Here is an 11477-nt window from a genome sequence, read left to right as displayed (position 1 = left end):
TCACCACTAGTAGCACTTACACATGTTTTGCATGGCAGCAGTGATTAGAAACATCACTGCTTCCCTTCTGGAGGATATTGCTCTTGCAGAGGGTCCAGCTGAACAGCATGCTCCCAGTCTGTCTCAGCATAGTCAGAGAGCAGCCAATAGAAGAATTTTGTGCTAGCTGAGGTGGTTTTGTAACAAACAGATTAGGAAGGACACAAGCACTGTTGTGTCAGCCAAGTTGCAGACAGCAGGTGGAAGTCAGTAACAGCTTAGACAAGACAGACACAAGCAAACTAAGACAAGAACATTGGCTTCTGATGAAAGGAGGCATAGGAAATTTCATATGCTTTAATAAATTCTCTGTCTCTATGTTGTTTCCATCGCACTGATTTACAAGGGACAGTTGTAGCAATACAGTTTTCCATTTAGACACAGCACTGCAGTAATAAAATTGTACACAAATCACATCACTACATACAATCAGTAACAACAATAAGTTTTCTTGTACAGATGAACCATTAGAACAAATTATAAGCACCACATCTACAAGTCCTACAAATACCTCCAGGGATGCTGACTCCCTGAGCAGCCTGTTTCAATGCTTAACAGGAAAAATCTGTTTGCCAAAAGGGCTAACATTTAATCCAAACATCCCCTGACACAACTTGAGGCATTTCCTCTTGTCCTATTGCTTGTAAATTAGAGACCAAACCCCACCTCCCAACAACCTCTTGTCAGGTAGTTAGAGTGACAAGGTGCTCTCTCAGGCTCCTATTCTGTAGGCTAAACCACCACTGTTCCCTCAGCTGCTCCTCCCACAGTTCATGCTCTAGACCCTTCACTAGCTTTGTTTTCCTTGTTTGGACACACTACAGCACCTGAAAGTCCTTATAGTAGTGAGAGGCCCAAAACTGAAAACAGTATTCAGTTTGGCATTTCCCCTGATCCTAGGTAGTCAACACCAGCATGTTACAGTCATCTAATGCTTCCTACCATTAGATCCTTCTCTCAGCACCTCATATTTTGCCAGCCTCCTAAATTCATAGAATTCTGACCTATTCTGACCTATTTTCAAAATTTAAGTCTCAGTAAATGCAGTTGCAACCTGTCTTGCCAGCCTGTCATTTTTCCAGACAATTCAGTATTTGAATATGGCTGACTACCACATCTTACATTGGGGTGGTTTTTTTTAATCTGAAATTCATGCCTGTCTCTATAAAAAATACTCTTATTCCAAATGTCCTCCAAATTTGTTTCGTGAAAGATATGGGAACTTAGTAACACCATATGCAGAGGAAATTCTGGTCCCTCTTCACTGATTTTTATTTTAAGGATTACATTTGTCTGAATCACTCTCTCAGCTTTCCTGACTGGCAATGGCAAATATACTGCTTTGTATATTTGTATATGCTGAACATCTCCCTGATCAGTAAGCCATATTTAGTGTAGTTTCAATTAGGAACAGTGGGAGGGTGGAAACATACACTTTTTGTTCTATATGGGAACTTCCACTGTAGTAGTAAAAAGAAAAAAAAAAGGTAAAAAACCAAAGTAGGTAAAATCTCTTCAAGTTTAAGGTTCATGCCAATTTTCAAATGTTCATGTGTACTACAAAAATGTTTTCTCCACTGCTGAGAAAACAGCACAACCATAAAAAAAAATGTAAATCATTCCTATATGGTCAAGTGAAGCAATTCTCTACTTCCCTCTTGTAAGGCTTTACCTGGAATACTGTGCCCAGTTCTGGAGCTCCCAACACAAGAAAGATATGGAGCTATTGGAGTGACTTCAGAGGATGGTCACAAAGATGATCAGAGGACTAAAGCACCTCTCCTATGAAGACAAGCTGAAAGAGTTGGGTTTATTCAGCCTGGAGAAGAGAAGGCTCCAGGGAGACCTTGCAGACAGGGACAACTTTCAGGTGCTGTAAGGATGCTATGGCAGGGAGGGTAGAACTAATGAACCTTCCAATCCAAACCATTCTATGATTTTATATTAATTCCACTTTCTGTGAGTTATTTTAGATATAAAGAATATATTGAATTAACTTGTTTCAAATGTTTAAAATATGATTTAATTATAGCAGCAGCTTTTAATAATTATCAGATGTCCTAATGTTTATCAGAAAGTTCATATTAGGGAATAAATATTAGTATTACCTTTAATGATCATCAGCAAAAAATGTTTCATATCAAACAAACACTTTGTGCCAAGAACAGTTTACAACAGCCATTTACTGAAAACAGGTGAGATGCAGCAGTCCTCATGCAGGTGTATTTATCCTTTGCCTTTCTGTACTGCAGGTGCTTTTTATCTTTCACAAATTTGGAGGTCAACCACTTCTTGGCTTAACCACTGCTTATTAATACCAACATGGAAAAGATACAAAAAACCTATAGGAGCAACAAGGTTAAGACATGTAACATGAAAAATTCCTCCAGGAACCACTCCTGCTTTTCTAGTTCAGTGCAGTTACATAACAAAACCAGCTGGGTTCTAATCTCTTCTGACCCAAGAGCAGGAAAATACTACACCGGTGTCACTGTAACTATTTTATATTTTGTGAGTAAATGTTAGCCACTCTGCATACACATCCTACTAATTGCAAAAATAGCCTGCTCTATAGCTTGAACAAATTGCAACTGTTTATTTCAGGGAAAATGACACCATGCTGATAGGTGTCTTAGGAAGGAGCTAATAGTGAGAGAAAGGCAGGGAAAACAGTTTTTTAAACAAATGAATCACCAGAGGGAAAGGGCTTTTAAGAAAATCAAGAGCAATTAGCTCTTTACCTCCTCACTGAAGTATTATCTCCTCAGGTATTACCTCCTCATGCCAGGATCAATGTCTTTTTGAAGTCACTGGTCTCTCTGGTTCTTGCTGCTTGTTCACTTCTTTACTCTGAGTTTTTATCAATTATTGCCAGAGGTTGCAAATTAGTAAATTTGCAGGTCTTCCCGGAATCCTTTAATTCTTGTATCTGCTACCAATTCACAATAGCTGTCTGACAGCTTATCAGGAGTCATTCTGATTAGCATTTTGATGAGATTAGTCTTGCTACATTTAAAGACTGTAAACAGGGAAAAAGCCTTGCCAGTGTGGAAGGGGTTTTGCTAATGGAAATAAGTTTGACACATTTTAAACAGAGCAAACTGGCACCACCTCATGCTAGCTTGGATGTAATTTTGCTGATTCAAGAGGCAATTTTTATATTTTCAATGTGTCCACATTACAACTGGGTTTTGAACTATTTCATGATCCTACTAAGAACTGCTTTGGAACAGCCTGAGAACTTAACAGTGTTCTCCATCGTGTTCACTTACTGCTGCTTGTGTGTCTGTGCTCTGTTCAGTGCCTGAGCTGTATTTGTTCTTAAGAGACCTTCCAATGTATCTCCAGTATTCCTTTCGGATGGAGTCTTCATTAGCCAGAATTTCACACAACTATGAAAGAAAATTGAGAGATTGGAAAGTTGCAGTAAAAGCTTAAGGAATCCTTTATTATCTTTATAAAATCTATACAATATACAGCTCAGCCAGTATGAAAAACGCCTTTCTTGGAAACAATATTGGTTTTATTCACTGTATTTGCAGCTGTCTCAATGACCTCAAACTGATGTCAGCTCCAGTGGTAGTCAGCCAGACATTGCACAAGTTGCCTACTTCAGTTTCAACTTCTTCCTTGCCTACCACACATCATCTACCTCAGTATATTCAGCATGTGATGTATTACAGTATACTTGTGAATTTCTGACAAGCTTGACTGTGATCCAATAGGCTGTAAACCACCTCATTCAAAACAGTGGGAGAACACCCTGAATCTTCAGTGTTCCTGAGGGAACACTGGGGATGGGGTGTAGTTTGTTTATGGTTTTTCTCTTTGCAGACTGCCATAAAAGGACTTTAAGAGGTTTTTAAATTTTTAAAATGTTAGAGCTAGTGCTATACAGATACTTTTACAAGCTATAATTTTGTTTTATTTTCATCGAGGTAAGCAGTGAAGCACAGAACTGAACCGAACTCACAGGCCATGTGTAAAATTTAAACCATATGAACACCTACAAATGTTCAAAACAATTTCCTTTTGTTATGCAGATGACAGACTTAACTCAGACAACCAGAGTTAAGAAATCAAAGTTTTGATGCATAGATAAAGTCACAGCCACAGAAATAGTATAAAGCAATGTGAACCTGGGAGGTACAACTGCACTTATTTAGACTCTGGTCCTCGAATATAACAAAGGAAAAATGCTGAGAAAGAACACTGTGGGGACACAGAGATGCCAGACAAGAGATGCAGCTCCAATTGCACCAAGTCTTGTCTGTCCCACACTGAAAAAGCAAGTGTCCATGCAAAAACTACACTTAAAACCATAGCAAGGAGTTCCATGAATAAGAAGCACAGATAAGATACACAGTGTTGTTAGAAGCCATTTCTCTGTAGGAAATGGTGCCCAGCATTCCTTACTGATGTCTCAAAGTCCCTGTGCCCTTCTAGCCAATTCTGCCAGCTTTTTTTGTGAAGAGCTAAGAAACACAAAGAGAATGCGAAAGAAGAGAAAGCGAGTTCACGCTACAGAGTTAGCACTGGAAACTCTTTGCTTCTTCAAATATCTCCTTTCTTCTGCAGACAATATTAGAAGCCTTCCTTTACTAACAGATGAAGAAAACTTGAGTCATTTTGTAACTGGAACTTTATAAATTAATGAGACCCTTGTGATTATCTGGCTTTCATGTTCAACTTTTCATAGAGCTCCTGTGATGAACAAGTAACCTGTTCATTTACAAAAAGCAATTCCATCTTGTCAGCATATAAAACATGAGAGCAACAGATGCCATCCCTAGGAAGCAAAAATAAGCTCTTGAAACATACCTCCAATGCCTTGTTTAGTGTTTCTTCCTTGTTGTCACACTGGGTTTCGAGCATGTCTTCATATATATCCACAAGAAAAGCAACCAGATAGGGTGAACTGACACTGGACTGTAAATTCAACAGTTGCTCTAACAGGTTTGGATACTTAGAAAGACCACGATCCTGTAGAATCCTAGAACAGAGATAAATAGGCTTGAAACATAATGCCTGGATATCTGGTGTGAAGAATTACATTTTGTTATGACTTCTTTATTTGGAGATCCATTTGGAAAAACAGGTGCAAATACAAGGAAGGCTGAAAGTATGCAGCATGCAGCAATAATACAGCTTAATGGTGTAATAAGCTAGTAGAATCATGATTCACTGCATAGAAATTAGACTGAAAGCATGCTCATTACTTCCTCCTCTATGCTCTTGAACCCAGAAACATTACAGATCAGCTTTTAAAAGCATGAGAAGTACTTGCAATCCTCTCACAAGAACTACAGGGCCAGAAACTTAGTAGACACTTATAGAGAAACTATATTATTATATTAACGCCTCATAGAGGTTTTTGCATGCCTGTTTAAGTGCACAATACTGGAATGAAAAGCAACACACTCTTTCCAGTTAACAGCCACACTCTTTCCAGTTAACAACTAGACATAAGACGCTTTGCACATACATTTCATTTTCCCCAGAGAGGGATGCCTCACCCTTTTAAATAGTTCCAAGCACTTTCATTATGTGGCACTGCTGTGATCATATCAAGAGTGTATCTATTAGAAAAAAGGTAACAGGTCATTAATGCAATCACTAACCTTGCAATTAAAAATTACTTCATTGTGCTCAGATGCTCCCAAACACATCCCTCTAGTCTGTAATTCAAAGTCTTTTTGCAGATCATCTCAGTTGGGTCACAGATCAAAAATGTCACACAGTGTAATCACTGCAAGTCTTGGAGAATCAGGCATGGTGAGAACTTGTGAATTCTGAGGTGTTTATACAGTAATTAAACCATTCTCAAAATTATGAGCATTAAAACAACATGTTATACTCTTCTGGTATGCTAAAAGAATAACTTTTGTCTTGATGCTCAGAAATGGTGAGGAGCTGAAAAGGACTGGAGTAATCAAAGCCCATAATGATGACTGCATATGGTGTGTTCTGTACCCTGTCCGCAGAAGCTTTTTTCACAAAGCTGCACTTGATCAAACCCACAGAAGTGCAGAGCTTGAGCTTTCAGCTCACACAACCTTATTTTAAAGTAGCAGTTAGACAGCTCCTCTAAAAGAAAACCAAGAGGCACCTGCCATAGTCAGAAAGCCACATTTCATTGTCACAAAACAAACTTTACCTTCTTCTATTCCTGGCATAACCAGGCCTTCAGCTGACTTTCACAGATAGCAGATACTGACTAAGTTCTAGAAACTACTGAAAAAACCCAAACTCAATCTTTTTTCATCTTCTGCCATCACTGTGACAGTTTACAAAGCAATAAGCAGCCCAAATACAGTTCCATAATGAAATTTGGAAGTCTTAACCTTAGACTATCTGATTCTTAAGATGTCATTTAGTTATCTTGAACATACCATCATTTATAAACATATCATGGGAGGACGTCCTAGCCTCTGGAGACAAACTAGAGAGACTGCAGGACAGTGAGAAAGTAGATTTTAAGTACTAGTTTGCAAAGACAGTCATGAACCATCAACCCTAATCAGCCACTTGAGATGTGAAAACCATCTAACAAGGTGTTTCTTACCTCCATCTGTATTAAAATAAATGTATAGAAGCCCAGTTTGTCTTCAGTGACAAAAATACCACTTCAGAAGTGTTTCCAAAGCTCACTTCTCTCAAAACTATCAAGCTCACAAAGGTATCTGTGCTGACCACACACTCCTGAAAGCTCCTTTTTCCAGATGTATCAACTTCCTCACAAAAGGCAATTCTTCTTTCCACAACCCACATTCATGTTAACTTTAAATCATTATGGCTACTGCACTACTAGAACAGCAGTTTAGTACAATGCTGACAGCATCTCTGCCTCCAAGCTTTCTAGTGTTAGGAGGCAAAATACTAATCAATAGCACAAATTCATTCCACATTGCTGTTGTACATTTTCTGCAAGTTATTCCACTATATTTCGTTAACAATACAAACCCAAATTTTGTTTGAACAATGAACAGCTGGGCAGAAGACTGAGTCATGAGAACAACTTGTTCAGGGTAAGCATAGGTTGTGTCAGTACTACTCAACAAATCAGTGGCATTGACCACATCTACACATGCACCAATGCCTGAATTGCTATCCTTCAGAGTAAGCCCCAAAACTGCAATAAAAACAGGAAAGAGAAGACCACAAGTACTGTCAAGTTAAGCCTTTGCTTTCATGTAATGAAGAATACTTAAATGAGTGTTAATTGCTTTACTAACTGGACTTCTCTGTCAAGGACTGCTGGATCATCGTAGCCGGTGGTACTGAATATTACAAAGTATCTTTGGTTCCACACAGAGTTGTTTCTCACATCTTCCTGCAGAAGTTGGTCTACATAGACCAGTTCATTGTCCCATAATTTGAACTCCTGCAGAAAGGAAAGAGAGCATACCAGCATAAAAAACTTCTAAATGTTAAAATATTATCCTTGCCCCTAAGTTCTCTGAACATTAGATACAGAGACTGTTTGAAGAAATGAACACCAAGTTCAAAAAAATACGAGGCAGGGTGCACTAGTAACATGCTACACTATTCAGTTGCATACAATGGTATTAGCTTATCAGTAAATTCACACATGTAAAAGTAAGCAGCCAACAACAGAGCTTTTTGAACTTGCTTCCTAAAAGGCAGGTTTAAAGCTACTTAAAGCTTTAACCGTATATTAAAATGCAATTGTTTTTCCCCTTTCAGCCTTAAGAAACAAATGCAATTCAGATTGCATTTTAGAAGCAAAATTGTAGAACCTTAGCTGGTTACTATTGTATGAAGAGTTCTGTGGATACAATACCTGAATAACCCATTGTCTGTGTTGCCATGCATGGTAATTTTTGGCATCTTGGTTAAGTATGACAGCTATGAACTCAAGCTCGTGGGATGGATCCTGCAGCCACTCCACCAACACCCGTCTGTGATGCCTAATGACAACAGGAGGATTGTATTTTGAGATTTCAAATTACATTATATTTGACTTGGCTCTGAGAAGTACATGACACCATAGCAAATTCTAACTGCACGTATACACTGGCCTATCACCTTCTTTTAGACAAGTCATGTTTACTTGAAGTCACATGCTTCCAGCTTTTGAAATTCATGGCTAAAGTCTTCAACAGAATACAATTTTCTAGTTGTTACGTAACTTCTCTAGCAACAACAGTGCTGTTGTTTTGCCTCTTCCCATGCACTTCAGGGAAAAAGAAAAACAACGGGTAAGCAAGCTCCAAGAGCCAATAAGGAGAAATTACCAATTTCTATGTATCTTTTTGTTTGCTTTTTCATGAGCCTTTTTTTTTTTTTTAGTCTGTCATGGTTAAAAATTTTGACAGTTTAAAAGCTGAAATTAAAAGAAAACAAGAACTTTTTAGTATGTCATAATCATATGTTTAGAACAAACTGCTGAAGAGGAGTTTGGTACTGATACTGATCCAACTCCATTTAACTTCTCCACTACTGCCACTACAGAAGAAGCATGAAGCAATTCTTAACAAGTTTTATGATCAATGGCCATAATTTATTCTAGACAAAACAAAAGTTATCTGCATAATGCTTAGAATGGAAAAGAAACCATGATTTTACCAGACTTGGTAGTTCTTTGGCTGATCTTCAATGATAGCTGTAATATACTTAAGTTCCTCATGAAGATCCTTTCCCAAAGACTGCAGGAGAACTCTCCGAAAATGCCTGTATAAAAGTTAAGCATTAAAACACTGGAACAGTGCTTTCCTAGAATTAACAAAGAATTCACCTTCGTTCACAGTTCTTCTGACAGATACTGAGTTAAAAAGAATGAAAAACCCCTAAATGTCCATGTATCTGGACATTAAATTATCAAACACTGGAGAACTGGAACATACTTGGTTACAACAGCATGTAATCTAAGATTGCAGCAACCCTGTTTCAAATGAACTGTTGCCTACCCACACTAGTGTTATCACAGAAACCAAGTTACGTGCATAAAAATATTGTAAGTTTTCTGATTTTAAGCAGGTTAATGGAATAAAGATGCACAAGAGATATTCATTAGCCTTGAGTTAAAGGGTCCTACTCTGAATATCAGAAAAAAAACCCTGCTTAGTTATTACTTCATTATTATCTGTTATTGCCTGGCAGATCTTCTGAAATGCACTGTTTAGTAAGAGCAGAATTATCAACATGAAATAGCAGTTATCATGCTTTTATGCTGTTTCCTGAAGTCAACTGAAAGGGATATTCAGCATTTTGCCAAGGCCACATTATCTGGTAGGTGATCTAACTTTAAACAGCAAAGTTATTTTTGTTGTTAATCCTGACCTTGACTGAGTATATTCTCAAAGCCAAATGAATGAGAACCACTAAACCAACATAACACACAAAGACTTTCTTCAGAAGCTCAGAGGAAGACTACACTACTCCTCTGTGTAAACTCAGCTAGTCAAGCCCCGATTGGATTAGCAAAATATTTAAAGACATAGGAGGTCAGCAATCAAATTATGATAGACATATACTCCCAAGATTATCACTTACCATACTGTGTAGTTTGCAGCATTTAACTCAATGGCATCTGCTGTTAGCTTGAAAGCTCTTTCACTTCTCTCATCCCGCTGCAGAACAGCCCGGAAGTAATCATAGACATCTCGAACTAAACAAAGAACATACCCAAAGCTACGAGACAATCACCTGATAAGGGGTGTAAGGTTTATAATCCTTTGGAGGTACTTCCTATTTTGTGTACTTTAAATATACCTCTTTAAAATTATATTTCCATATTGCTCTGACAGTACTGTTGACTTAAACCTCTAAGTGATTCTGGTATAGTAAAAAAACCTGCAAAGACACTTAAAAATACACCACCTGAACAATATCCTGCTAAGCTCCTCGCTTCTGACTCACACTAGTTGCCCAGGTGCAATAGTTTCATACATCTCTCTTCCACTTGTGGGCTAGAAATGCCTTATTATGGGGATGAGGCTGTCTGTTTCATTACATAACTTAAGCTAGATGACTTTAAAACAACGTTGGCTACTAATGTCTCAGGTCTGAAGATTCAACTTGTGAGATGCTTGGTGAAAACGACACACACAAACACATTAACACAATATTTATTAGTTTTGTCACTGTACTGCCCTAGAAAAGGTGTGAAATATCATGAAGCCTCACTTTAGCACCGCTAAGGAGAGATACAAACGTAGCTAGATTTTCTGTGCAGAGCATATTTAAAACTTACATTTTTCACTGTAGATGATCTGAACAACAGGATTTGGCCCATCATTTTGAGGGACGGGTTCAATATCTGCCCATTCCTTCCTGTCCCTGTAAATACATGCTTGAGTATTTCCAATGCTTCCAGAAAGCACCAAATGCTACTCAAGCCACTACACGCACAAATATGTGCTCAGCAGCACATCCTCCTTCCCTCCAGTGACTATTAGGATCAGTGTCAGTGTAACACAGCCCCGCACTTAAGCCACAAGTACAGGTGGCATGGGCACACCTGAGCGAACCCAAACAATCCGTCTTCCATCCCAGGGCTTTCTACTCCATCCGGAGACACTCTTGCCTTGGGACGGGAGCGAGGGGCGGCAGCCGGGCTGGCACCCACCTCCCAGGCCCCGGCGTCTCCCGCCGTCCTGCCCGGCCTCTCCATCCCCGTCCTCACCGGGTCCTGCCACCCGCCCTCGCCGCCCAGCCAGGTGGTCTCGGTCACCCCCGTCTCGGCTGCAGGACGGCTGACACCGCTCGCTGCTTCCCTCCAGCCCGGTCCCGCCATCCCCTGCCCCCCGCCAAACCCCGGGAACCCCTCCCGGCACCGCGCCCCGACGTGACCTGGCATTGCACTTCTTGCCGCCGCCGCCGCCACCACTCGCCCTCAGACCCGCGGCGGAAGGAGCCCCGTCCGGCCGCACGGAACGGCCCTGCCGCCGCCATACCTGTACAGCACGTAGCCGGTGTCCTTCGCCGTCTCCTTGTCTTCTAGAAGCTCCGCGAACTCCCCCTCCGACTCGGCACCGCCCTCCCCCTCCGACTGCCACTCGATAACCACCGCTGTCCCTTCCGCCGCCATCATCCGCCGCCGCCTCCCAGGCCTGGCGGAGCTACAGATGGCGGCGGGGACAGAGCGGCCGCATGGCTCGCTATCGCCTCCCTTGGCGCGGAGAGGTGCTGGCGGCCGGGGCGGAACGATGGGGCCCTTCCCAGCGCCGAGGCAGGGATGGCAGCCGAGCCCAAGGGCTGGCGGCCCCCCCCCGGCGCCCCTGCCTGGCACCGGTTGCTGCGCTCTGAAGGGCTGTAGTGAAGGGATCAGCGACAGAAACGTAATGGGGACAAGCGCTGGAAGGGTGGCCCGGGTCCGGGTACTTCTCCGTTCTCCAGTTAGTTCTTCCCCTTCCATTGTAGGCGCATGAGGGGTTTCTCATGCCCGGAGGAGCCTGCTTCCCGTGTGAACCCCC

At 40.9% G+C, this 11477-nt stretch overlaps 1 protein-coding gene across 1 annotated transcript; it reads right to left on the bottom strand.

The window, feature by feature from the left end:
• Positions 1-322: 322 nt before the first annotated feature.
• FNTA (farnesyltransferase, CAAX box, subunit alpha) lies at positions 323-11171 on the bottom strand. The gene is made up of 9 exons (XM_071730317.1): positions 10959-11171; positions 10256-10341; positions 9556-9670; positions 8629-8733; positions 7844-7970; positions 7275-7423; positions 5556-5618; positions 4861-5032; positions 323-3431 (listed from the first exon to the last, which is right to left on the bottom strand). The coding sequence occupies exons 1-9, from the start codon at positions 11093-11095 to the stop codon at positions 3282-3284; spliced, it is 1104 nt and encodes a 367-aa protein (XP_071586418.1). The 5' UTR covers positions 11096-11171; the 3' UTR covers positions 323-3281.
• Positions 11172-11477: the final 306 nt, after the last annotated feature.

This window comes from Heliangelus exortis, chromosome Z (assembly GCF_036169615.1).
Source record: "Heliangelus exortis chromosome Z, bHelExo1.hap1, whole genome shotgun sequence".
NCBI classification, from domain to species: Eukaryota; Metazoa; Chordata; class Aves; order Apodiformes; family Trochilidae; genus Heliangelus; species Heliangelus exortis.
The sequence above is the reverse complement of the archived record's forward strand: the minus strand, read 5'-3'. Positions and strand labels throughout refer to the sequence as shown.

Bases quoted from the DNA above. Each gene is read 5' to 3' on its own strand.
- FNTA (XM_071730317.1), bottom strand. From the start codon at position 11,095: ATGATGGCGGCGGAAGGGACAGCGGTGGTTATCGAGTGGCAGTCGGAG. The intron at 9,671-10,255 runs GTAAGTTTTAAA...TTCTTTGTTTAG, and splicing joins GATCATCTACAGTGAAAAAT to TTCGAGATGTCTATGATTAC. The intron at 7,424-7,843 runs GTATTGTATCCA...TCCTTTCTGCAG, and splicing joins ACAGACAATGGGTTATTCAG to GAGTTCAAATTATGGGACAA.